Below are 26,708 nucleotides of genomic sequence, written 5' to 3' on the forward strand. Positions count from 1 at the left end.
ACTTTTGGGACTCTTGACAATTTATAGATACGTTCCTCAATTCAAGAACCAAGAAAATTAAAGTTTAGACTACAGAGCATTACAAAGGCTGTGGTTAGAGATGTTTAAGTGAATGAACCGGCGACCGTTAGATGACCGTACGAACAAGATCCGATAAAACGAAAAATCACGTTGATCCAGATTGATATTACCAACCATCGATTTCAGGCTATATATCCCAATTTTAAAACTAAAAGTCCCACAATGTGCCTGTTTGAAGAGGTAAATCATGACTACCCTTTGTGAGTAAATAGCCTACTCACCGAAAGCTGGTATCCCACGCATCTTGCAGCCTTGCATCATTTCTTGATTCCCTTGCCAATTTGACGTGATGAAAACGACTTTATCAACTAGGTCAGTTTGTATGCGATAGTTTTGTAAAGTTTCACATACCCTCAGCTTTCCATAAAGAAAATGTTTCAGCCAGCAATTCCATAGTATTAGGACGCCCGAATTTCTTTGTATCCCACATAATCGCGCGATGCCCAACCCCACGTTCAATCAACCCCATAATAGTCGGACCGAGCGTTGCATTGGCATCCGAGCCTATTAAACCAAGTTATATGGGTGACCCCAGCCAAGTGGGAAATGATAGGTTTGTTCTTACCAATCCAAATCAAAAACCATTGGTCAGACTGCAAGCATGTTGAGAGCGCAGCCCCAATTCCAGTACCAGTGCATATTCTGATTCCGCGTTTATACAATGTCGATGTATTTCCAACGCCTGCGAACTGTAGCAACAGTCAATACGCAGGTTTCGCTACTTGGTGTTTTGATTACCTTCACTTCTCGGGTCCACAAATGGGTTGGTCTATCGACAACTAACTGGCGAGTGAAATCACCTTGGACGCCGCAAATCATGTAATGGTAGTTTGAATAGGGGCTTGCGCTATAAGGTGAAAATAAGTTGATCGATTGATTTTGCATTCTCTGGTCATAATACCTGATAATACCAAACGTGTGATACTCCCAGATCGCGGTACGAGAGATACGTCCCAATAGGCCTTGTTGCATTCCACGCTCGAATCGTATGATCGCGACTTTTTGTGATGGCTATGCAGATATATCACGTCATGAAGCGCACGTTTTAATGAAATATCCCGGTACTTACGATCTCGATATGGACCGGGACCTTGCGTGTATACGTCCAAGGTAATGCTACACTGAGTGAATCGTGAGCTTAGGGCACCAGAAATTAGCGAATAATCCTACGCCAAAGCCATGAAAATCGATAACCAGAGCTCCTGGTGGTGAGCAAATGAATAACTGTAGATTCCCCAGACTCGTGAGTTGCGATATCCGTTGTCGATAATAATGTACACCCAGGTAACAGTCACGGCTACGAGGGCAATTAGACTAAACAATTCAATGTAACTTAGTGAGACCTACACAACCACCCCAGGAACCTGTGATTGCGTTCGAAAATACTGAGAAGAGATTCAGCGAAAGTATCGTTATCCGAACATGGGAAACATACTTGTGATGTGTGTTTCTTATCCAAGGTGTCGCAGCGACCGCAGTAAATGCAACTGTAACCAAAACAGTAGCTCCCATAGCTAGAACCGCTGGAGCAACTGCAGACCGGTTTTTAAACAGTTCCACTAAATTGTATATAAGCCACCCAATCGCGGAGACGGAACAACCGGAATGAATCCCCCCAAGATGTTGGAGTACGGATGAGCAGCACAACCGCCACCATAAGGGAGTCCACTGGATACCTTCAGTAAGCAGACGCGCTCCAGGATCTCATGAATGTTTAATTACCTTAGCGAAGAGTGCGTTGACCAATAAATACAAGAGTCGCCCAAATAGTTCATTTCGAACTACAACTCCGGCGAGAATGTTCCCGATTACGATTCCACCCGTATTGCTGTGGGCGTACGGAAATTTCCCGGCCCCAGCGGCAATCATGCCAGCCAGCTCGAGAGATACAATAAATACCCAGAACTTTCTACACTAAAGTCAGCTTTCAATTAATTACTGAGTAAGAAAAGCTATCGTACCTGTATGTATTGAACCATAGCTGAAACCGAATCCAGCTCCCAGCTGGCTTGAACGTATTTCGCTTGTGCTTTAGCTGATACGGTAGCTTGGGAGTATCATCGCGCCACTTTCCTTTCTCTTCGAAAGTATAGGCAGCTTGCTGGCCTTGGTGCTTGAGTAAATCGGAAACAATACCAAGATCAAGAGTATTCGACTTGGGTGAACCTCCTGAAGCAGGGGTTGTTACAACTAAAGTATCGTCTTTGCTGTCACTTTGTAGTTTCAATTATTAGCTCTAAGCCAACGTACAACAAACTGTATACTTACAAAGCGGGCTCGCCAAAGCCTGCTTCTATATTGCTGAGGTCGGGACTACTCGAGTTAGTACTCATAGTGATACTGAACAAGTTCGAATCGCCTGCGAATACCACCCTGCCGAAGGTTCAGAACTAGGAATCGGTGCGTCGCTTGAGAATCTACAAGCGGTCTATATAGACGTAGATAAGAGGGAGCATAGGAAATAGAACCGAAGTTCCGCCCAGTCGCTAATAGCCGTTGTGTTGATCCACCCCAAGTTGATAGTGATACGGAGCTAGAGACGTCAAATAGGGTGGGATAGGTCGTACCGCAGCGGCATTTCGGGGCAATTAACAGTGGTTGAATAGATTCATGCTCGGTTTATTACTGAAAGCCCATCAGTCCGGCAACAAGTAGACCCACGTCGGAACTGTCACGCACAACGAAGATATCTCGAAGGGCAGGTCCAGAGCCAGTTTGAACAAGAATGAAAGATAACAAGTGAGTTGATGAGGTCCAGTACTGCATTTTTTATATAGTTTATAATGAAAAAAGACAAGGTAGCCAAGTCTGAATCACGTCTATGGATACCGATACATAGATCAGGCTGGCTGTGGCAGTGTGGCAGTACCCATGATTGGCCAAGTAAGGCTGATGCATCCACGTGACTCAAGTCACCTCTATAGATCCACGTGATCGAGACAAAATCGGAGAACGACATCCGCGAGCAGGTGTCCATCTGTCACGATAGCCGGGTCGTTCATGACTATGACGCTTTTGTTCCGAGCAACTAGTCACAGGAAGTCTCCTAAACCAACAGAACACTTCTTATAAACGACTGTCATTATTTCCTTTAGCCCTACTGGTAAGGCGATTTTCATTAGTTCGTCTACACCATTCGGTAGACGCTGTTGTGGATACGTTAATTTGCGACCTTATATTAAAGACAGATAACTATATAGCTAGATTGAATTCGTCGGCCTGGGTATCTGGATGTCTAGACCTTCTGAATCATGGTCGATTCGCTATTTAGTCTCAACATTTATTACTTAAGATAGTATTTTGGTCACTCTGTTGGTTTGATTGAGGTAGAATTTCGATAGCTATGTGTAAATGATTGAACTAAAACTTGTGGAGATACATAGAATAAATGTCCATATCGTGATTGGTAAACACAAACAAGCGATCTAAATACGAATTATTCGCTCTAAAATATAATATAAACTCTTAGCCCCAAAAACCCCAGCTTTTCTTAGAAATCCCACAATGTACCTGTAGATCGGTCAGTATGGGGCCAGAATTCTCGATTGAGACCGCCTACCGAAAGCTGGGATCCCTCTTTGCATACATCCTTGCATCATTTCCTGGTTTCCGTCCCAATTAGACGTGATCATTACGACTATACATGATCTCAGTCAGTAGCTGGTCCTTTTTATGAAGCTTTTTTACTACAGACCCTCTGCGTTCCACTTGTAAAACTGCTCGGCCAAAAGCTCCATCGTCTTCGGCCGTCCAAGCTTTTTAGTATCCCAAAGAATGGCACGATCTCCAACTCCCCGTTCTATGAGTTCGGCAATAGTGGGCCCAAAGGTTTTGAGCACATCGGAACCTATTGATGTGGCTATTTAACAATTGTAGAAGCAGACACACTTAAGCGAATACATACCTATCCAGATAAGGAACCACTGATCAGACTGTAGGCAAGTAGACAACGCTGCACCAATTCCGGTTCCGGTACAAATTCTAATTCCGCGACGGTAGAGAGTTGATGTGTTTCCAACCCCAGCAAACTTTATGACCGCTTCGGTAAGAATCAAAGGCATACTTGAAATCAAAGTGTTAGAAACATACCTTAACCTCTCGTGTCCATATATGCGTAGGCATATCGTTGACTAGGCTACGCGTAAAGTCACCCTGCACACCACACACCATGTAATGGTGCTTAGCATCTTTGCCTTCACTAAAAACGAGACCGTCTTAGACACTCAATAGCCAAGCTTATTAATATATTCGTACCTAATTGTTCCAAACGCGTGATACTCGAGAACCGCGGTACGTGAAATACGACCCAGGAGTCCTTGCTGCAACCCACGATCAAAACGAAGGACGGCAACCTTGGGGGAAGGCTGTCCGGGACCTAGTCAGTACCTATGAACATCCACTGTTTCAGGACTACTCACAATCTCAACGTGAATTGGAACTTTTCTTGTGTAGGTCCAAGGGAGAATAACTCTGTGTCAAGGTGAGAATCAGGTCAAACTATTAGGGATATAGTTCACTTACGCAATCGCCATGAATATTGAGAGCCATAGTTCCTGGTGGTGAGCAAAGGCGTAGCTATTGGCGGCGAAGCTACTCCGCGAGTTGCGATATCCGTTCTCCAGAATAATATAAATCCAAGTAACAATCACGGCTGAAGAAGAACGATGTACTGGAGTTAGTGACGTACTTCTTCAAAATCACTATTATGTTATCTCACCTGCCCAACCAAAGAACCTATGATTACGTTCGAAGACACTATATTTGGAAGGGTCAATCTAAATGCTAAGGAAAGAAATGATATATCGCACTTGTGGTGGGTATTGCGGACCCAAGGGACAGCACTGATGCACGTAAACACAATTACTACACACACAATGACACCCATCACGAGTACCCCCACGGCAATATCTTTATGATCTCGGAACAGGTTGACAAGGTTGTATATCAGCCATCCAACGGCCGAGACTGAGCAGCCCGAGTGGATACCCCCAAGATGCTGCAAAACCGAGGTGCATGCCAATCGGAACCAGAGCGGTGTCCACTGTGACTTGGTTCAGCCTAAGTTGTGGGAAAAAGAAAAACTGTTTACCTTAGCAAAGAACGTATTCACGATCAAGTACAAAAGTCGGCCAAATAATTCGTTGCGTACAACTACCCCGGCTAAAATGTTGCCAATGACAATACCTCCCGTATTCTCGTGTGCATAAGGGAAGTGGCCAAGTCCAGCAGTAATCATCCCAGCCAATTCAAACAAGATAATGAAGGTAAAGAATTTTCTAGTTAAACGCGACGAATCAAATTAGCTTCATGGCCCAATTTATTTACTGTTGTGTCATACCTATATGTATTGAACCATAGTTGAAATCGAATCCAACGCGAAGCAGGCACAAATCGCGGTTTGGGTTTGGGCGCTGGGGCTGAAACGGCTGAAGGCTTTTCGTTGGTTGATTTTTCTATATCCTGGATCGACGGCTTATTGTCATTCTGAAGCATCACTGCAACAGCAGACAAGTCAACAGGTTGTGATACATCACTCTCCGTCTTCAGAGGAGTAGGCGACACGGTAGTATCTAAGTGTATAACCCTAACAACGACATAAATATAATTGACTAAACGATAAATAAATGCGTGTAACTTACTCGGAGCTTGAGCCGTCCTCGGCCAAGTTCAGCTGCTTGTTTGAGTTCATATGAATATGTGAGAGGGATATGTACTGTGACAAGGTGTGCCGATCGGGAAAGATTAGTGAGACCGGGGAGATGTGCTGGGCTGCTAGGCTGCACTGAGATACATCTCTCTCACTGACTCTCCTATTTATACCACTTATGAAGTTTGGGACAATTCCTGTGCTGCGATTGTGCTACAAACCTCAATAATGGATTTTCCCCGGTTGACCCTCAGGCTATAGCCAATCAGAAATCTTCTTCCGCAGTGCAGAAGGGCCTTGATAGTAGAACCACGCAATGGGGTACTCCGCCTCTTGCGGCTCAATTAACTTCACGGCAAGCATCAGTCAAGAGGTTGTGTCATCATACGCGGTTAGGCTGACCACAAACCCGGGCTGGCGACATGACCTCAAGCTGGAGCGCCCTTAGCCTCGGCCATCTTTCATTCCGTCCGACATACGATATAACTCATGGATTCGGCTCCGGTGCATCATTCGGGGACATTGCACAGTATTCATGATTCACCTATCGGATGCCGCATACCCCTGATATCTGGTCCCGTTCCTTTTTTTAAGTATCCCGGCGATAAGTTAGCTGATACACGCTATACTTTCCCAACCGAGCACAAAGCACAGGACCTGCGCTGATTGCAATACAGTCGACGCCCTCTCCATGCTCTCCCTCCGGATGCTCGTGTTTCGGTTTCTAGCTGACAAACGGGTTCGCAATTTCATGACTTTGCTTTCTAACTGTTTTTGTGCCACAGCCACTATCCCCATTAGGCACAATAACCGACAGCCTCTGGGTTCAGCGAAAAAAATTACACTTTCCTGTATTTAAGCAGAGCTCTTGTGAATACATGTCTCAATCTTGCCACCACAATTGCTTTGTCTCTTTAATTTTCTCTCTTTTTTGCGTCTTTTTTTAGATATCACTAGTGAGTATATGCTTCGCAATCCAGTCGACATCAATGCATTGGGTGTTAATCAACTTCCGTAAAAGCCCAATCATGTCCGAAGAGAGCCCCAAGCGCCAGCGCCTCACATTCCAGCAGCAGATTTTGCCCCCGGAGGACCCCGAGCGTGAACTTCGCGATATGTTTGCTCAGGCTAGGCTTTAGTCGAATAATTTGGTTTGCAAACTTTTGTGTCTGATCTCGTAACAATGTCGCTCCTTTAGTCCCTCCTTGCAATTAATACGCATATAGATTATGTGTCTTAAGCAATGCATCTCTTTGTACCGTTTGCTCGTGTGCAGCCCCTCAGAAACAAGAAAGCAGCTGATTATTAATCTACTGATTAAGCAAAAAACACCCCCTTCTTTTCCTAGAAACGTGCATTTGAATTGGAGCCCATCAACGAGCATGGAGAGGGCGTCGACTGTACATCCATGACTCCTCGATATGCCGAACGGCTTGCTAAACCCTGAAACGATCGGTTCGAGATCATGCCGCGGGATGTGTAATGCCCTATCACACAGTCGAGGGACGCCAAGTGCCTATCTGGCCCCTTAGTTCGATAAGAAGACCGATGAATTGGCTCGGACAAGTCAATCATTTGATGGGCGTACTTGCTATCGCCCCGTCTTATTCATCTTCCCTTCAACGGAGCTTTGGGGCAGATCTCGAATAACCTTTCGGCACGGCCACCGATACCATCCTTAAACGTACCGCTTCATCAGTAAACTGCTTTAAATAAAATTCCAACTAAAACTTGAGAGTGTTTGCGGATTACAGTTATTTGGCATCAGCTATATTTAAACAGAATGCGTACAATTCCTACTGCGACGAGCTCTTACAAACTATCAGCACAGAGCTCTTATACTATATTTATTCACATGACCATAGGATGGAATCCACATGGAAGCTTCAAGTCCGCCGTCCAATAGCCTTACCCACACATTATTGCAGAGGATTCGACCATGTCGCCTTCCGCTAACGCCATCACACCATATATAAAGAATTCCATCAATTTAGCCTATTAACAACAGAAACAGGTGTATATGCAACTGAGACGGACTTCTATGGAAGTTTTCCTCTCTTTATCCTGGACGGATAACCTACTTGGCCAGAACTAGGAACAACGTGGAATCGCAGTCAGAACGATATAGATTCAAGTGAGGGTTTAGCCCTTGATTGCATTTTCGTAGATTAAACTCCTTTGGAATGCTTGACTGCGGCGCATTCGCCCCTATAATAGATGAGTGCTTGATCTAGAGCGTAGTAATACTTGATATTCCACAAAAACTTATGAATTTCATCATGACACGCCGGCTCTAACGGAGCGCCTGCAAGGCCATGGAATGATGCTGGGAGTATGGCTGACTGAGCTCAGATGAGTACTTAGTAAACAGTCATGACTCATGTTATCGATAGAAGTATAACCTAGCTGATTCTTGGTGTCCTAGTCCTGGGTAATAATCGAGTAGTAAATGGTATTTTCAGGCGTTTGGTATATTTGATGCAAGTACAGCGACCGTTTAGGGGGATAATGTTATTCTTGGATTTGATATACCCATCAAACTCTGAAAGCTAAGATAACAGAGTAGCTGCGCATGAGTGTTGTAACCTATGCTAAGCGATATGATGCACTAGAAGGCTGCTGCGTGCACTGCGAGGAAACGAAGGACGTCGGTGTTCATATATTTATAGATTGTTGGAATCTTTCCCAGCATCCCTGATATACGATACTCGGCCTACCGAGAAAAAATGCAGTAGGGAGAGAGTCAAAACGCTACGTGAATATCAACCAAGGAGATTTCTCAGGGAGCTTATCCCCATACGTTTTGTTCCTGGAGCACTGAATCAATGGTGAAAGGAGGACAATAAATATCTGGTCCCGTTGTGTCATCTGCTATTGAAATATATAACTATGGACTGTAAGAAGTCAACATCGGGAGCAATTATGCGCAAGCTAACACACTACTTGACCCAGGTCCCACGCCATCATAAGCCAAATCACACTCCTACGTATCCGAAGACTGGCTTGCCAGACCGAGAGCCGCGAATGCACCCTATACACTGCCATGCAAAATATAACAGAAACCCTACAAACACGAGGCCAACGGTTGCAATGATAATAGACACGGTCTCAGCCGAGGAACTATTTCCTGTGCTGGACACATTGGCGGGATTTGTCGAGTTGGCGGCCGTAATCTCCGCGCGTGGATGTATGATTTGAAATATAGGTGTAATTTGCTGAAAGAGTTTGTGAAGAGAATCGTTGGGGTATTATTTTGTAACTCACATCCATTGTAAAGTAATCTCCGGATCTATGCTTTTCGCAATCTACTCTTGGGTTTGCTCCATTCCGTGGGCTAAGAAGAGGAAGACGGATAAGACAAGTTTACATTCGCCCCGTTTTATCTAAGTGTACGAACCAACTGGGGGTTTGGGCGTCGAGCGCGGGCACCTGAGCAGCTGCTAGATGCCCGCAGGCACATAAAAGACAGAAGAAAATCATAAAAAGAGTCTTTCTTGACCAGCTAGAAGACATTTTTAGGCCTATGACAGCAAGTGAATCGCGGACAGAAACTTGGTTCAATCCTGAAGTATGAATAGTCCGTGAGAAAATAAGCACCAAAGCACAAAGAATAAATTCCAGAAAATACAATGGCCTTATTCTAACACGGCCTACAGAAGTCAGGAACAAACACCATTCACAGATACAACAACTGATGAATTGAGGCAGAGAGTTGCTAAGACAACGCTTAAGCGCTCGGCGCGGGACACTAATTTATGCAGCTGTAGCGCCCTTATCTCTACGGGGACCGACAACTCCGGAGTACTCACTGACTCGTAAAGGTAAGCGAGCACTCTGGAGCCTTTTTGCATGGTTTTTGGAAGCGCTCCGGAGTGTTTCGGGCCTGTTCGACCCAAACGAGCAGGTTCTAGAATCTGAACACTGGTACTCTGCAGCGTTTTGGAGATCTCCCCAGGTTTAAAACTGGCAAGGGCCACGCCCAACGTGAACTGTCGGCGGTTTGATTGTTTCGAGGCTGTGATTCATTTGTTCAAATATAACCCATTTGTTGAAATGTCGTGCTTTTATCATAAACATGCTGTGGACGCCAAGAGTGCGAATTTTCTGGAGGCAAAAAGCCGCACTTTATACCCGGAGTGCCCGCAAACCCTGACCGCTGTTCCCATGAGTTCACGTCCCAGCTTATCCTTATGTGCATTCGAACTCCGTGATCTGTGCTTTTGGATGCAGATGTGTGGCAGAATCTGAACCTCATACGGATTTCCTACATTTTGAGGGCTTACCATGAGTCTACACCTCGAGCAGAGGACTAAGATCCGAATGCCGAATACTTATGAGGCGGACCTCCTGTCCCCGAGGAAGCATCATTGTAGGGTCACCAGTGGAATTTTTTTTAACTACGCATATTGCACGCCATATCGGACATCTTTCTTGTTTTCTTGTGATCTACTCGCCACAGCGCTTTGACCCAATCGAAGAAATACTGGGTACCTCCCTTTCAATTTGCTCGTATGCGCTCGATTTTAGAAATTACACTCGTTCCCCCACACAAAAATTACTTTTCTGGACTCCTAAACAAAACTTCCGCGCATATGCCTCAAAACTGAGTCCCATTCGTGTGGATGATATGAATGGGTTGCCCGACTCGGAGTTCGGGCATCTCATGATCTAGCCTGTTCCAAAAACGCCCACGCGGGGAATGGGTGACCGGGTTTGTCATCCTTCCCCCCTCCCCAGCTGTATCTCGTTACCCCCGGTGCCGATACGGAGTTTGTGAGTCGTACAAAGGATTCGATTGGCACGTACTTATCGCATTCTTAGCCGCCTAACCCTATTCCTTTGGTCCTGTCACACCCGGAGAATGTTGTCCCGAGGGAGTCAGCCACAAACTGCCTTGCAGGCATATGGAACGGGGATCTAGACGCTCAGACCTAGGCTGGGTACGTTGACCATGGAAAATCCAAAACAACGCAAACCCCCGCTACTTTGCTAAATTAGTACCGCAATTCCGCTTGAGCAATACCATGGAGAAGGCTGCCGCCATGCATCAATGGGGATGTCATGAATATGTAATACATTTATATTATGGGCACTGCAACCCGAGGCATGGACCAAGTGAACACAATTATCGGCAGCCAAGTAGCCAGGAAAAGACGGGGCCGTGTCGGAGCCGAGATCAAATTCTTTTTAGAGGAGAATAAAAGACTAAAGTAAGGGTGGGGAACTAGGTATGTTGGATGTTCTAGAGAGTATTCGATGACCTGAATTAAGAGGGTAATCAATTCTGTTGAGCTAACGTAATTCATACATGCTTCTTACTACCAAAATATAACGAGATGTCCCAACTCACTTTACTCAAAAACACGTTACCAGAAAAGCGCGTTCCGACATGTCTTCCCGAGATGGAGAAAGAAGGGATCGGCGGGGTCGATGACGCCTGGGATGATCATCGTATTTCCAATTGGAAAGTAAAATAGAGGAATCAGAAGCATAAGTATCATAATACTAATTTCATCGCATCAATAAGTGACAAGGCCAAAATCACATACTGTACATAGATAGAATAAGTATTCGGAGTCGGGTGTTTCGCCATCCGGTCAAGTACTCTAGCCGTTTTGTTTGGGATGGCATATTTCCAATTGATGGGTTGTTCTGCTTAGCCTAAAGCGCATTGAGATGGGGGCGGGCGCCATTGAAAGCTCCTACTTGAGATTCTGCCGTGAAATTGAAAGCCATCATAGAGGTATAAAAATGAATTTCGGCAACTATCAGGTGTACACCAAAACAAAGACAGAATGTACGGCCATGAAGTTTGAGCAAACTGAAGTATACAAATTCCAGAGCGAATAGCTATCGACCCATATTAAAATTCTTTAGAACGCGCAGCTAAAAAAAAAGGCGTCAGTAAAGCTATTACAGAGCTCACGCTGACATACTTAGTGTTCTTGGTGTTCTTGGTAAGTGTCTTGGGCTCCTTCCCGCTATTGTTACCCTCGAAAGTGTCGCAGACCGACTTCAGACTGCTATAGGAGTTGGAGCCGGTATTGATAGTAGCAACATCCCCGTAGTTCGAGTTTACGCCAGCAAGTAGTTTTCCGTTCTTCGCGGTAATATTGCTGATGGATACGGTGCGCTTGTATTGGCTGATAGAGTTTGTTAGTACGACAAATATTACAAACTAAACAAACATACGTCTTGCAGTTCCCGCATGAGCGATAGAGCTTTCCGAAGTCCTGAACACAGTAGGAGTCAATTTTGACATGTCCTATTCAAGGCATCCACAAAAGTGAGTATCGTGACATACATTTCAGAATAAACTTAACCTACCACCGCCGTTATGTTGGACTACTTTGTCATCAGCGCTCTTGGCACCACCACCAATGATGTTGGAAGTGCCTGAGCTTTGTTTGATGGTGATTGCATCTTCACATACATCTTCGAACCAGACGTTGCGGATAGTACACGGGCCGAGGCAGTGTATACCTTCAGCCTGATCAGCACCAATAACCACGTTTCTGCGGGAGCCACCCAATCAGTTGTTGGATACGAAAGCAAGCTAGGGAAGACGCGTACTGAATAGTAGCTCCCGACTCAAGGATAAATACGGCATCCTTGTCTCCACCTTCCTTTTGGCCAGTACAAGCACCCTTGCCACGGTCGTAGCGGACATTTCCACCTATATGCGCAGTTAGCTTTGCATTCGTCTCAAACTGGAAACTTAATTATTATACCATCAAAGGTACCAGTGATAGTCTTGGCGGCACTCAAGCTTGAGGTCTTGGGAGGAGATGGGAATGTGCAGCTGGCAGCGCGTTTGATGTAATTGCCCTCAGCATCAGCAACTGGGGAGGGCACGGCAACAGCTCCCTGAGCGAGAAAACCAGCAAGGGCAGCAATAGCAGTGAGCGCGATGGAGACCATTTTTTGAACAAGAGTGAGTGCTTTGGCTGATAGAGCGAAATCCAGTCGAATGATGGGGATAAGTTGGCTATTTGGTCACAGTTTTATAGATGAAAATCTGAGCATCGGTTGAGCATTCTCTGGAAGGAAGCGCGGCCCGCCGCATCGTTGTGCGTAGCTTACGGGCCGGGTGAGTACAAACATCAAAGCCATGTGATCCGAGGGACAGTCATAATTCTAGGTACACCTGATGGATGACAATCGGTAGCAAGTCAGGTGCATAATGCTCCAATTATATTTGTGTAGGCGAGGTACTGCCGGTTACTAGGATGCCAAGCCGGATTCAGCAGTGACTTCTTCCATGCTTAAAGACGCTGGTATTGTATGTCTTTGTTTATCAGGTGCGTGTATCCCATGATTACTGACACAGGGTCTTGGAATAGACCCACACATAAAGATAATGTTGGTCGCTACTTGCGACGTGAACAATAAATACACGAAATAACACTCAATACCACTTTTATATTAATGAACACGCGGGATGTTACATATAAACTATGGTATGAGGGCAAGTTGAATCTTGTGTGACGATCCGAGAGGGTCTAGAACCCCGGTACCCGTTTGATCGGTAGGTACTCGGAAGTCAATGGCCTTCTTAGAGTATGTACTAAGGAGTCACGACCACGTCACAAGGGCATCTACGACTCTGCAGAAGATCTATTTATCTAACCCCCGGCCTAGATAGCTCCCGCTGAGGGTTCAGAAGTGCTCCCCGGTCCGTGAGGCAGTCGTCAAGGTCCAAAGTGGGCATCTGGAAGTGCTTAGCAAAGAACCATGCTCAGACGACGGAGTAACAGTCCACGTATAATGAGAATACTTGATGCGGGGGCGATTCTTCCAGTTGAAATACTCAGCAGAAAGGATGCATGGGATACGGGAAGCACTCTTCTTGACAAGAAATTCGGGATAACTTGGATAAATGAATGTATACCTGTAGAACCAAACTTTCTGAACATACGCCGTGCCCTGGCCGGATAACTAAGTCTCATGATCTTTCTCGTGGGTATCTACGCGGTTTGACTGCTCACCCCGTGATTCGCGACCTACCAACAGCTCACGTCCAAGTCAGTCTATGCTAGAGGACAGTCAGACGATAGGTTTACAAACTACTGGAGGCATAATTGATTACATATATTGGTAGCTACGATATCTTCTACAAACCTGAAGATATCATAGTATACATGTATCAAATGACGCGTTCAGAGCCGGCCCCTCTTGCATTAGTCTAAGCTCAAAATAAATACTCAGGCTTGTGAGATACTTGAAGCTCAACATGTGTGCCTTGAATGTAGTGAGCGGTGTGATACTTTAACTAGTACTCAGCTCCAACTATTTATAACTTATATATGTGCAAAGCATTCTTAGATCCCAATACACCCTTGCGCAATACAAGACGATCGTCATTAGCATTTCACGTAGAAGTAACATCCGAGCCGACCAGAAAGGAGAAGACAAAGGTGGGGCATTCAATGGGCTCTCCTTCGACATGCCAGTCTCCCTAAGCTGTCATTTGACGATTCTGCATTAGAACTTTGCATAAACCCCGTGAGTCGTAAATCATAAACTAATATCTCGTAGCCACAGGCAGAAGGGTGGATCCTTGAAAATACTGCGCAGTGCTCATGAATGCCTCGCCACAGGGGCGAAGGCGGAAGTGCCAGGTCTAATCAACAAGTCATAAATCCTCAGTTATCCCATTGACTAAATTCAGGAGTCTGTTGGGCTAAGGAGAACCTTTCTGTAATTATGCGCGGGCTTGGTGATCGGGCGAAGAGTACACCGGTAGAAATGGGCAAGTCATGTTAGGTACACGGCGCATCAGCGTCGACACGTGACCGTGTCGATTCTCGACGGATCCGCAATCTTCTACCCCATATCCCAGCTCTATATATGCTTCTGTGCCGATGCTCCTGCTCCTGCACGCTCGTCTCTCACCCCCTCGCGCTCCGCACTTGTACTGAGACGTCCCAGTGCAGGTGTCGGACACCTGACAAGCCATGCGTATGTTCGGGAGGGACGGTGAGGCGGAGCGCAAGATATTGAGGGCTACTATCAAGGATTAGCCATCATCCGCCTTACTTGGGAAAACCATGGGTGATTCCAAGCTCTCGCAAACTCCTGCCAGCTTTTGTAGAGAAATATTTTAATTTCTAAACCTAAGCCAGGTTAATCATACGCACAATGAACATAAGTAATTTGTAAAATAGATGCGTGTACATGTCGAAGCCACCTCCAATATTTGAACAAACCAAGAGATTTTTGTTATTTCTCTGGGCCGGTAGACCCTCCGTCTGTAAACTACCAGTCCCATGCCACCCTTCCCAGCTCACATATATTATTAAGATGGGATAGGGTCTGATTATAAGGCATATATCTATACTTTGATTACTCCGGTGTCTGATAGAAGAAATGAGCATAGATAGATAATATACGGGTTCTAACTCACTGGGAGCTTGCTGGAAGCCTGAAGTGGTACGTGTAGAGAATTACCCGAGGTAGGTTAACATGATGAGGACCATGCCGTTTTAATTCCGATGCACTTATACAGAGTTTCATAATATTCAAAAATAGGAATAAAATACATGGCTGGAGTCAGTCGATAGGCCCGAGGCAGTGCACTATGGCGTGATAAAATCTTGAAAATCAGTATATCAGTAAAAGATATCTTTTTTTAGTATAATTTGGCCTGAAAACTACAACTTCAGTATGCTTTCCTCAGTATAAATCAGACTAAGGGAGAATCAACATTTAAAGTTAGCGTATATTGGCCTTGATTTCAGTTCAATTCCTACTTAAATACACATTCTTATTTTCAGTATTTTAACCTTGTACAGTGGTGACAGCCGCGATAATGGTCACTCGATTGCAAATTACTACCATAAGTTAGGGTGGCTACAGACGCTTCACGTGGCTAAACACTGTTGCCTCTCCTCAGCCTCAGAACCGATATGAGACTCGCAGAATTGAATAATATAGGATCCAATGGGAGTTTAAAGAGGTTTACGACAACTGTATATATTTTGCGTATCTTCAATCTTCTCTCGTATCCCGCTATTGGCTCTCGGTAGGATCCCAATCCCAATCCAAAGCCAGGAGCAAGATGCCAAGTATCGAGTCAATGATAATGTTCAATACTTGGGTCTTTCCAACCACTCTTCACCATATTACTTTCTCATAATACTGCCGTCGCATATGCAGATTAGACCATTGACATTTGCCTTCAGGGCCCAAGGCTGTGCGACGCCCGGCGCTCTTCCAGCCGTTTGCTCTTTGCAACGACGATACCACTTACCAAGTACCCAAACTCACCCCTCCACAATGCCCCCCACTCGCCAGCGTACCTTTCGTCCCAAAAGCCAAATACGCAACGGTGCACTGTTGGCCGTCTCGGAAGCGGCCAAACTCATCAACGTCCCGCTCGCTCAGGACGTAGCCAAGCACGTCAAACAGCTCATAGTTGCTCTCAAGGTATGTTTATTTTTTTTTACCCTATCTTGCAATAGATCTGAAAATAATTGTGTTGACGAATAAGCCTTCGGTGTTACAGGCACCTAAAACAAACGACTCGGACGCTCAGAATTTGGCGAACCAGGTAAAGGGGCTGAAAGATGTTCTGGAAATACCTATTCAGCACCTTGAAGACTCTGGGGTTAACGCAGTCGGGCCGTATAGAGACATGCTTGAAGAGCTTTGTGAGTTTCAGACGTAAGTCCTTGGGACACCTAACTCGAGGTTTCAAGAGAACTGACCGTCGTTTGCTACTCAGACTATTGTCAACTACTTATACAGAGCTCCAAAAAATCCAGGAATCTTCTTATACAAACAAGCTAGCATCTCAAGCAGAAATTCGAGAGCGCATTTTACATCTAAAAGAAGAACTATCGCGCACAATCGCCGATTTTACTCTACGACTACTGGTCATCATGGTGAGCTGAATCCTCAAATCCACCCCTCAGAACGAAATCTCATTATGCCATCTTGGCAGCTCGCTTCAAGCGCACAAGGTCAAATTTTGGTAACGCGCCATTTGAACTCGGCAGCGCAAGAGCACAAGAGTCTGGTCCGCAAACATGATATCCTTGTACGCGAGCACAGAGCACTCGTGCGGGATGCTCGGCAACATCGACGTATGTCGGATAAACGTATCCGGGGCCTGAGACACCAGGTCAATGCGGTGCTCCTCATGAGGCGAAGTGACGAACGAATTGCCTATTTGGTACTAGCGAGCGGCGTTTTTTTTTTTAACCCCTAGGCAAATTGATTGGCTCATGCATTGGACTGACATCAGCACCCATGATTACCCAGTTCCTTGATTGTGATTGTACAGTACACCAATAGAAATTAGCTCATTAGGTCTAGCATCAAGTTCGACAATACCCAATCCCTCGGGCAAAAAACTTGCTTGCTCAATCCTAATAAGGTAATACCCCTATATGCACAGTACTCGGCGCTCTAGCCTGCATGTAAACTTTAGACCATCCACATTGATACCATGACCAATTCGAACCAGTCTCCTCCCAAACAGTAAACACTCATTTCACACAATCTCAAAGTACGATCCTCATCTCATATTCTATCCAAAACTACATCCAAAAACAGAAAAACAAAACAGCGCACACGCGCGATGATCAACACACTGGCACAAAATATCAAAGCAAAAGCAAGCAAGTAATAAGGCACGAGCGCACAAATAAAATGATATTAATTCAAAACGACACGGTTGGTAAATCCGAAAAAAAAAACAGGAGGAGAGAGTAACGACAGGCTTGAGATGTAAACGAGTGGAAAAAAAAGGGCGGGGGGAGAGTACGGTTCGGTCCATTTGTAAGAGTTTGAAAGTTTGGTGGATAAGATAAGTGGACAAGTGCAACGATTTGGATAACCAGCCCCAAGGTGATGATAACTGGTTCTACAACCTCCTTCCCGGTACGGCCCAGAATATGATGGTGAATACTACGCTGAGGACAGCTACGAGTAGACAGACCCATGCTGCTCGACCTAATAACAGATGCTTGACGTATCGTTCTTTGATGGTCAGTGTTCTGAACGGTGTGGTTTCGGATTGGCGAAAGAATACGAGGATAGGGTCGAGTTCGTATTGATGGGAGATGAGAAGTAGGAATGCGATAGTAAAGGGGATGAATAGCTGTATTCAGAGTCAGTAACAATTCAAATAGAGATCGAGATGACGCACGAAGAACCGCTTCGACTTGGGCTGGACGTCCAAAAAGATCAACGAGAACCCGACAGAGAGTCCAATCCACAGGACCAATAGGCCAACGCACAGGCGAACAAGGGCACTAACAGGCGTCAAGTTCCCAAATGCCTTGGCTCTGAGGAATCGAGGGAAAGCATCCTGTTCCATGGCCCTGAAGACATACTGCTTCTGTTCATGGAACATATCTGGCACCTGCGCAAGGGCCGCCGACTCGGACTCGTACGCCGGCGAAGTAGGAAGGGGGAGTTGGTGAGAAGAGAGTGGGAAATCGTTTATTCGCAGAGCAGGGGGGAGGTAGACTTCCTTGTCGGCGCCGGGAATGAGGTAACGAGCAAAGATGCGTTCGGCAGAGGCAACGAGGTCAACGCGAGTGATCGCCGCATCACGATGCAGAATGGTGGGCGCACGCATCGAGGCACGCTTGAACAGGCCGCTCGCACGTTCAAACGGTGTCGTCGCCCTAGGGTCTCTGTCGTCCATTGCACTCGGAGCTCTTGCAGGTCTGTATCCGTCTGGACCGGTCCCTCCAGGCGTAATTGGTCTTCCGCTCATGGGCAGCGGCGAAGGCGTTCTCCTGTCCCTTTCCCCCTTTTCCCAGTCTCCCATTCCAGCCGAGCTCACCGTCGAGCGCTTCGTTGTCGGACTCTGGGGCGTAGCACCCACCACATGGCCGTATATACTCCCCCGTCGGCGTGCATAGTCCCAGTACTGAGGCCAGTCTTCCCTGATTGTCCTCCCCGACTTGCGCACATCTTTAAAGTACGCTCGACACAGATTCTCATGTTGCTGAACATCAAGCCAAAAGTCCAGGACGTCTTCTGCTCCTTCTCGCTGCAGGAACAGACTGCGCCAAGTTAGCTACATATATAAAAAATCCAAATAAAGGGGTATTCAAACGCACTAGAACATAAACAAGTCCACTGGAGGCCTTGTTTTCCTCGACAAGACCTCTTCAAATGTCGGCAGCCGTTTTCGGTACTCGGTGGGCTGCGATTGTTTCTCCATCGTTGGGGGGAGGCCGGGTAACAACGAGGTCAGAATCAACACTACCTATTGCAAATTCTCCCCCAATCATAAAGTTACGTTACCCAAGCGGAAATAGGCTATTTATGGTTGATGGGCGGGCCACGGTCCAGGCACATCACCAAAGGTGGATGGATGAATGCACTTTTGCTCTCGTCTCTTGGACGTTTAATGGAATTTGTTTTTCACTCTCAGTATGGTTCATTGGGTCGCGCTTCCCGGACAGGGGCATAGCAAATGTTTAAGTATATTTACGGTTCAATAGACCAAAGGTTATCCAAAGCGGATATCGGCGCTGGTGCCTGTTGTCCTTGCTGTTGTCCATGTTGCCCTTGCTGCCCTTGTTGTCCCTGCTGTCCTTGCTGCCCTTGCTGCTGCTGCTGCTGCGTCGACGACGGCCCATTCTGACCATGTCCACCCACACCCAAACCCGGCCCACCCATCCCAACAGACACATCCTCCATCCCATCACTATCACTCCCATCCTCCCCTCCCATACCCATCCCAACCACACCTTCGACAATATTCATAGCCGGCGACTCGTCCTCGTCGCTATCACTATCCGAGTCCTCTGCGACGGGGACAAACACCCGCGTCTGCGTCGGTGTGTCCCCTTGTTCTTCCTCCATCACCATCGGCGGATCCGAGTCGGGCGGCGGAGCAACCTCGACCATGTCTTCGTCTTCTCCGCCCACCGAGCCGAGTTCTTCCGATGAATGGTGCGATGCGACTGCGATTGACGATTCAGAGTCCGAGTCGTCGAACAAGAGACGGGATTTCCAGTCGTACTACCCCCAATAATAATAACAATAATGAGTCCATTGCAAGGTCAAAAAAGGGCAAGGAAGAGCAGAACAAACCTTGTCTTTAAGTTGTCGCACAGCTTCAACGCCCCTCGCACACCTCGCATCATGCGCCTTTCGAACCTCTTCCAGCCTCGCGAGCATCACATCAGGTGGAACCGTATCCGTCCCTCCCCCCATCCCCATCCCCATCCCTGTTCCTCCTCCCACTCCTCCTCCTACGGCTCCCCCTAATCCCCCGAGAGCACCCACCCCAAGTCCAGTTGAACCTCCAGGAAGATGCAACCGCGCAACATTCGCCACATCACTCTTGGCAACCGAAATCGACCGCCGACCATCCAAGAGCGCTTCGAGCATCGCGTCCAATTGAGGATCTAGCCCCGTCGGACCGGGCGTATCTGTCGCTGTCGCTGTCGCCGTAGTCGTCGCGTTGGGTCCTGTGGCCGTTGAATTGGAAGTCGCGACGTTCGACCCAGTAGTGTTTGGAACATTTGACCCAGACGGGTTCGTACTATTGGCGGCGGCGGTGGTGGTGGTGGCGGTGGTGATACCGGACTTGGATTGACCGTCAGGAGGTCCGTTGACAGCAAACGGCGTAGGAACAATTTGTCTAAACCCAATAGCCCCTTTTCGTGTAGGCGGAGTCGAGAGACTTGCGGCTAGAGTGTGGGTTTTCGAGAGGAGAACGTTGTATTTGGTCATTAGGTCCGGCCTAGGCGCTCACGAGCGAAGAGTAGGCGTGGGCGGGATAAGTGTATGTATGATATGTACGTGGTATCGGGCCGTATCGATTATTTTTTCGTGCATTTGGTCCGAGAGACGACCAGTATTCAAGTCCCGAGAGTTAATCCAAGCCAAGGTTCCAGACGCCCAAGTCAAGATTCACAAGTAAACCCAAGTAAACCCAAGTAAACCCCGAAAGTCACAACAGAAAACACAGTAAAAAATCAATCGATAAATACACACACTTCCCGAGAGATCTTACAAAAACTCACCAAGCCGCCAATTGCATACCGCCCGTATTCAACGTGACCAACAGCCCGTTGATACTCTCCATAATCTGAATAATTTTATATCGTAGATTTTCGACTTGGGCTTGAGGGAGCTGTGAGGATAGAGTCGTGGCATCGAGTTTGGGGTCTGGAACAGGCGGAGGAGGCGGTACTGGGATCGACATGGTGGTGTACAGGAAACAAGCGGAGGTGTGGGAAATGTCCACGTGACTGTACTACCTCATTACAACGCGTAACGGGAATCGCATGTGAATGGAATCAAGGTGACCATTACAAAACCGACCATACCAACAAAAGTTCTGTTCTGATGCCTTCTGCGCCAAGTACGGTTATTTTATTATGAATACATCTGTAAATTCATGGTACGGAAACCTATAGGCTGAGACGAGCACGCATATAGTGTATCGCCATGTAATTTAACTCCAACGAGTTCTTCAGTGCTCAAGGACAGTTGTAAGCCCTTGGCTAGTTGGATTCTAGGTCTTAACGATAGCGTTGGACTCACGCATGAACAGTCCTGGAATCAATCTACCAGTGTCTATAAACTGGGCCAGGGGTAACACTCATACTCACGTACTGCATCATTGTGATCCATCAATTAATTTCAATTTGTTAGCCACTATAAAAGTTACTGTGAGACTGTCCGGGGAATGACTCTCAATCCATTCGTCCCCTCTCTGGGTCAAGTATTACTTTTGCTGCCCGCGTTTCTCTTGGACGGGATTATTCTCAAACATTATCACCTGTTATCATTCCCTGCGACCTTCCAGACAACTAGCCTTGGGCACAGGATGCCAACCTTGTCACAAGTTCCGCACCCTTGGCAAGGCCAAAAGTGCCATAAACTTATCATAGGAAGTTCCCTTTCATCCTCTTTAGCCATTAGTCAGCGTCTCCGTGGGTCGGTATTCAAAGAGCGCCCACGCCCCATGGCCATACAATTTGACCAGCACTGGAATCATCCCAAGCGCCAAGTATTAAAATGGTACACACTCCGAAGTGAATCGTCACCGCTGGTGAGTCACATCATTGCAAAATTTAGGCGGGCTCAACAATGCCCTCTGAGACTTTGGAATATGCAAAAGTATCAAGATTATTGTCGCAGACATGAGGTCGCATCAGCACTTTTTGATGATGTAAGTGTGTGAGCTTGGGTGTACTTAATCCGGTTGTATTCTGTCTTTCTCTTACCCTTTATTCCCGCTGTCTTTACTGTCGTTGATTCATATTTTTCTATTCTTTTTACACATTTGTCTTTCTATGGGCGCAATAAAGCTAATCACAATTGAACTCTGAGACCACAGCACGTAAGAAGTATCTGTAGCTTGTTATGAGCTATCGCTGAAGCCGGAGCAAGTCACTATTGGTGTTAAAATCAATATCTATTGACATAGTTCATGTACAGGAAGGCGTGAGAGCGTGGAACAGGTAGGTATAACTGAGACTTTTTTAACTACGATTTATTACACTGCCCCGATCATTCAGTTGGGCACTGAGGCTCTACCTGCAACATAAGTGTGTACATGACGCAAACGCAAGTGCGAGTGAGCAGAGAGAGTGAACATACGTGACCTAGACAAGAGCTAGTGTTTAGGGACCATGTCACAACGTCGAACCAATCAAGGAAAGCTTGGTCCCGGCTGGATGCACACATGGCTTGACTACAGGCGAACCCCCAGGATTTTTGAGGACCTTACGTTGTGTCCTGCATAATTAACTGAAAACCTGAATTCGACTGATATTTGTCAGAATAAAATTTCAAGAGAAGCTTTCAGAATTGCTGGACTATTTCATTCGCGGAAGTCAAGGCTGTATCATGGGAAGATATCTAGTTATTTCTTGGCATCCTAACCCGTGCTTCTTAGCCCGCCATTACCATGGATCACTAGAGTTATAAGAGCGATTCATCTCATGACTTGTAGCCAGCTTTCGACATGACCCCTCTTCTTAGCTCTCTTATAGTAAGCGCTGGTCTAGCAGCGGCAGCCAAGACCAACAATTTCCCACTTCCTGAAGGCTACCACCGTTACGCACCTCGCTCAAACGAGATTAAATGGGGGGCATGTTCTAGTAGCTCGGTCACCGGTCGTGAATGTGCTCGCTTTGAGGTCCCACTTGATTGGCATAACGCAACAGCCGGCAAAGCATCTCTTGCGCTTGCTCGGTACAAGGCGATCAACAAGCCGAAATTGGGTACTCTATTCACCAACCCGGGTGGACCAGGTTAGAAATCGTGTTGTGGAGGGGTATTGTATGCGCGCTAATTCATTGTGCGCAGGGGGTAGTGGTGTGGCTTCTGTTTTGGGCGAAAGCGCAGATCTTCTGATGACTGCTTCCGGTGGTCGGTATGACATTGTCAGTGAGTAAATCTCGGATTATGATATAGAGCATCGGGCAGAAATGAGGGAATCAATTTTCCAGGCTGGGATCCACGTGGTGTCGGGGATACCGTGCCCCTAGCCGAATGCTTCAAGACAGGGACGGAAGAGAAGAACTTCTGGAAGGGCACCATTGCCAGCTCGGGGCTGGAGGCGGGCGGAAACTTTACCGACAAACGTGACCTGGATACGTTCTATGGTCAAGTGGATGAAATAGATTCATTACTTAAGAAGCTTGGGCGCAAATGTATCGAGTACAGCCCGGATACGTTCAAATATATTGGTACTGCGGCGGTGGTTCGCGACATGGTTGCGGTTCATGATATACTCGAAGGTAAAGAAAAGGCGATTAACTATTGGGGAATATCATATGGGACTGTGATCGGGTCCTACTTTGTTAATAGTAAGTAAACCCCACCTCTTCAAGTTTGATCTCCGTCGAGTCTGACATTCGACAGTGTTTCCCAATCGCGTTGGACAAATCGTGTTGGACGGTGTCGTCGATCCCGTATATTGGGCCAATCGTCCCCCTCATTTAGTACGTATCCGTCAGTTCTGAGATATGCCCACATCTTTTAATGGCGCATACAGTTATGGGATGTTTCCCTCATCTCAAGTGACGAGGCGTTTGATGGATTTTGCAGCGCATGTGCCCTTGCCGGTCCTTCGGGGTGTGCGATAGCAAAGGAGAATTCTACAGCATCCAGTGTTCGTCAATGGACACAGGAACTGCTCGATGTAAGTATCCATACTTGGTAGCTCAGTAGTAATCTGACCAGCCAAGTAGAAAGCCTACGAGCACAAGAAGACACTTGGTTCCAAGGCAAAAGTAACTTCTGCAGAGATCCGAAGTAAGTAGAGTGCATGTACACTTTTTTCTATATTTCTAATAAACTTTGGTTGCCACTCCAGGTTTCCTTTTCGACTCTATGTATGCCCCAAAGTACTGGCAATATACTGCCCAAGAACTTGCATACTACCATGATATACTTTCGGACACAAAGTCCTTCGCCAACGCAAGTCACGTAAGGCGTACTCCTATCACATTGCGTCGTGGCAACAATAATACCAGTGCTGGGGCTATAACTGCAAGTGACATTGCCCCGAACTACTCCTTCCAAGGCGTAACTTGTGCGGACGCGATTGATGCCAACAATGTTACGACTAAAGACGTGTTTGATATGCTGGTCAACACCACACGGAATGTCAGCCCGATGTGTAGGTCACTTTTCACCTCGAGTTTCTATCACATTACTCACACGCAATAATGCAGTTGGTCCTATTTGGGGCGACGCTGGATTCTACTGCCACCACTGGCCTGTACGTGCTGTCGAACGATTCACCGGGCCTTGGAACAAAACTCTTTCCAACACTATCATCGTAATAGGCAAGTTATTTAAAGATCTCAAGTCGCCATCCCACCGCTAACCGCCTACTAGGCAACGAAGCGGATCCAATCACACCTCTCGTCGGTGCAAAGAACGTTGCTGATGCTTTGGGTAACTCCGCTGCCCTAATCGAACAGGATGACTATGGGGTAAATATATACTATCGAGATATTTAGTTCGATTGCTGACATGAAGCATTTGAGCAGCACTCTTCCCTTGCAATGCATTCAAACTGGTAAGATTTATGCGCTTGGTGGTGGGTGTTTAAGTTGATTCTTGCGTATAGTACCGTGGCCGCTCTTCAAAACTATTTTGTGGATAACAAACTTCCGACTCAAGATCTTTTCTGCGGAGTAAGTGCTTTAGGTTTTTCTTTAACAGCATCCTGACCTCAACATGAAATTACCTCGCAGACAAACCAAGTTCTCTTCCCGACAAATGGGGGAGCCATTACCAAGAAAATAGTAGATCGAACGAAATTGGCCTCAAACGCCAAGGCAGTGAAGTCATCTTAAATGAGATGGTGTTCGCCATTTTGTAGGATATACATACTCGCGGTGTCATTCGTGTAAACCTCTATCAAGTAGAATATGAGTTCCAAGCCGATCTGGCAGTACGAGTGATGAAGAGTCAGTAATTTTTCGATTTTTTATATTTATTTTAGGTAAACGCGGCGACAAGAACAGATGCGATAGAAAGACGAATCCTGGCTTAACTATTGTTCGCCAGGACATCGGCGCATAGTCATGATCGTTCTCAAGTTATCATGACGGTTCATGTCGGGGCCCGGTAATTCAACCTCCACCTGGCGAAAGGTTGCTTGAGGTTTGATTTACCGAGTCCGCGCGTATCGACATCGGGTGAAAGGTTGGATCTTGACTCCCAAAAGGAGAAGGCTTTAAATCCAAAAGTAGCGCCCAAACAAGATAGCGGAAATTTAAGCGCTTGCGTCCCGAAGGGGCATCGTTTTCTCCCTCGTCAAATATCAGGGGCATGTTTTGGCGAAAAGCTCAAAACTAAAGAATTTAAAAGTATTCTATAATTCAGCTTACCAATTATTTTGCTTACGCAAACAGCTACAAGGATTAGTACACATTGTGGGTACGAATACAAATACAATTATCGTAGCGCAGTAGGCACTAAGACCGCAATCCCAGCCACCTCGCATGCGCTCCGGGCTCCCTTTAAGCGATCCTTCAGGCATAAGGTCTATCTCTGAGTACTTTTAGCGTTTGTATAGACCGTGCCAAGATGGGTACCCACGGGTGACATCCATCGAGGTGGACTTTACAGGTTGAGTATTGATTAGATTCATGCTGATAGGTTGGGCTTCTCCATGGGCTACTCGAGATACAGATAAAATACTATCAATTAACTGGTACAGAGGCTGTAGCTGAATTGCAAGGGCTGGCTACGTACCAAGAATACTCTCATTACCGGTGACATGGTTATATAAAGATGGTGGCACATTCGAAGACTGTACATCCATGGATGAGTGGTGAGAAGCGAGTGGTGAGCTCTACCATCATGATTGGAGAACTCATCTATTGGTTACCCAAGGGGCGCTTAAATCCCGTTACAACCACCAACTCGGCTTGAAATTGATCGCTTCAGATCTCATGAGTTCGGCGTGTCAAGAATAAAACGTGTAGATAAATACGCCACTTTGACATGAGGTGATGTGTACACACGCCAATTTCTTGATTCCTTCATGTAGTATCAAGCATAGCTCTAATTCTAACAGGCCCCAAAAATCTGCCTGGGTTTGTACGAATTAACCACAGCCCATGCTCTCGCTTGCTCTCCCGCTCTCCTATTACGGTCACCTGTAAGTGAAGTGAGTGTAATTGAATCACTAATGTTGACATTTGACACTGAATTTGGTTAAACCACCGTACCCAGTAGACACACAGTTTTTGCCCCTCAGAATCGGTTTCAATGAGCCTTTCGGCCCAAGTTCAAACCATAGCTCAATCGTAATCGTGGAGCCATACAAACAAGAGCATACTGTATTAGTTAATTGTACACCGAATGTCAACTTGAAAGAGCATGCGCTAGCAAATATCGAGTTTGCTCAATCACGCCCTCCCGTTTACAACAATTACGTGTCCATAAGTGTGTAAAATTAGCCCTTTAATATATCTTGGGGCGCACGAGACCGCATCTACAGTATGCTTTGCGGCTCTCGAGAATTGTG

The 26,708-nt window shown here is 46.3% G+C and overlaps 7 protein-coding genes across 7 annotated transcripts; 2 read left to right on the forward strand and 5 right to left on the reverse strand.

The window, feature by feature from the left end:
- Window positions 1–294: 294 nt before the first annotated feature.
- On the reverse strand, window positions 295–2,414 carry RhiXN_05637 (nonribosomal peptide synthetase; the record flags this gene model as incomplete). Its single annotated transcript, XM_043325453.1, has 12 exons — window positions 295–380; window positions 433–585; window positions 647–770; window positions 820–928; window positions 983–1,092; window positions 1,151–1,202; window positions 1,252–1,378; window positions 1,429–1,466; window positions 1,517–1,749; window positions 1,804–1,990; window positions 2,043–2,294; window positions 2,350–2,414. The coding sequence occupies 12 exons, from the start codon at window positions 2,412–2,414 to the stop codon at window positions 295–297; spliced, it is 1,536 nt and encodes a 511-aa protein (XP_043180885.1).
- Window positions 2,415–3,571: 1,157 nt separating this feature from the next.
- RhiXN_05638 (nonribosomal peptide synthetase) lies at window positions 3,572–5,770 on the reverse strand (the record flags this gene model as incomplete). Its single annotated transcript, XM_043325454.1, has 13 exons — window positions 3,572–3,591; window positions 3,641–3,718; window positions 3,776–3,928; window positions 3,986–4,109; window positions 4,171–4,279; window positions 4,336–4,445; window positions 4,500–4,551; window positions 4,603–4,732; window positions 4,799–4,836; window positions 4,890–5,122; window positions 5,171–5,357; window positions 5,420–5,665; window positions 5,721–5,770. 13 exons carry the CDS (start codon window positions 5,768–5,770, stop codon window positions 3,572–3,574), a joined length of 1,530 nt encoding a protein of 509 aa, XP_043180886.1.
- A 5,831-nt stretch (window positions 5,771–11,601) lies between these two features.
- Window positions 11,602–12,649, reverse strand: RhiXN_05639 (pectate lyase; the record flags this gene model as incomplete). The annotated part of the gene is made up of 6 exons (XM_043325455.1): window positions 11,602–11,614; window positions 11,665–11,871; window positions 11,921–11,993; window positions 12,056–12,243; window positions 12,302–12,404; window positions 12,460–12,649. The coding sequence occupies 6 exons, from the start codon at window positions 12,647–12,649 to the stop codon at window positions 11,602–11,604; spliced, it is 774 nt and encodes a 257-aa protein (XP_043180887.1).
- A 3,357-nt stretch (window positions 12,650–16,006) lies between these two features.
- RhiXN_05640 (uncharacterized protein) lies at window positions 16,007–16,940 on the forward strand (the record flags this gene model as incomplete). Its single annotated transcript, XM_043325456.1, has 4 exons — window positions 16,007–16,156; window positions 16,236–16,393; window positions 16,455–16,614; window positions 16,674–16,940. The coding sequence occupies 4 exons, from the start codon at window positions 16,007–16,009 to the stop codon at window positions 16,938–16,940; spliced, it is 735 nt and encodes a 244-aa protein (XP_043180888.1).
- A 657-nt stretch (window positions 16,941–17,597) lies between these two features.
- On the reverse strand, window positions 17,598–18,911 carry RhiXN_05641 (regulator of G protein signaling domain protein; the record flags this gene model as incomplete). The annotated part of the gene is made up of 3 exons (XM_043325457.1): window positions 17,598–17,834; window positions 17,883–18,750; window positions 18,808–18,911. 3 exons carry the CDS (start codon window positions 18,909–18,911, stop codon window positions 17,598–17,600), a joined length of 1,209 nt encoding a protein of 402 aa, XP_043180889.1.
- Window positions 18,912–19,180: 269 nt separating this feature from the next.
- Window positions 19,181–20,909, reverse strand: RhiXN_05642 (uncharacterized protein; the record flags this gene model as incomplete). Its single annotated transcript, XM_043325458.1, has 3 exons — window positions 19,181–19,717; window positions 19,790–20,444; window positions 20,728–20,909. 3 exons carry the CDS (start codon window positions 20,907–20,909, stop codon window positions 19,181–19,183), a joined length of 1,374 nt encoding a protein of 457 aa, XP_043180890.1.
- Window positions 20,910–22,679: 1,770 nt separating this feature from the next.
- On the forward strand, window positions 22,680–25,026 carry RhiXN_05643 (Abhydrolase domain-containing protein; the record flags this gene model as incomplete). Its single annotated transcript, XM_043325459.1, has 12 exons — window positions 22,680–22,968; window positions 23,024–23,104; window positions 23,167–23,526; window positions 23,582–23,661; window positions 23,715–23,861; window positions 23,911–23,974; window positions 24,036–24,341; window positions 24,397–24,443; window positions 24,511–24,660; window positions 24,718–24,746; window positions 24,798–24,864; window positions 24,925–25,026. The coding sequence occupies 12 exons, from the start codon at window positions 22,680–22,682 to the stop codon at window positions 25,024–25,026; spliced, it is 1,722 nt and encodes a 573-aa protein (XP_043180891.1).
- Between the last annotated feature and the right edge of the window lie 1,682 nt (window positions 25,027–26,708).

Source organism: Rhizoctonia solani, chromosome 6, assembly GCF_016906535.1.
Source record: "Rhizoctonia solani chromosome 6, complete sequence".
NCBI classification, from domain to species: Eukaryota; Fungi; Basidiomycota; class Agaricomycetes; order Cantharellales; family Ceratobasidiaceae; genus Rhizoctonia; species Rhizoctonia solani.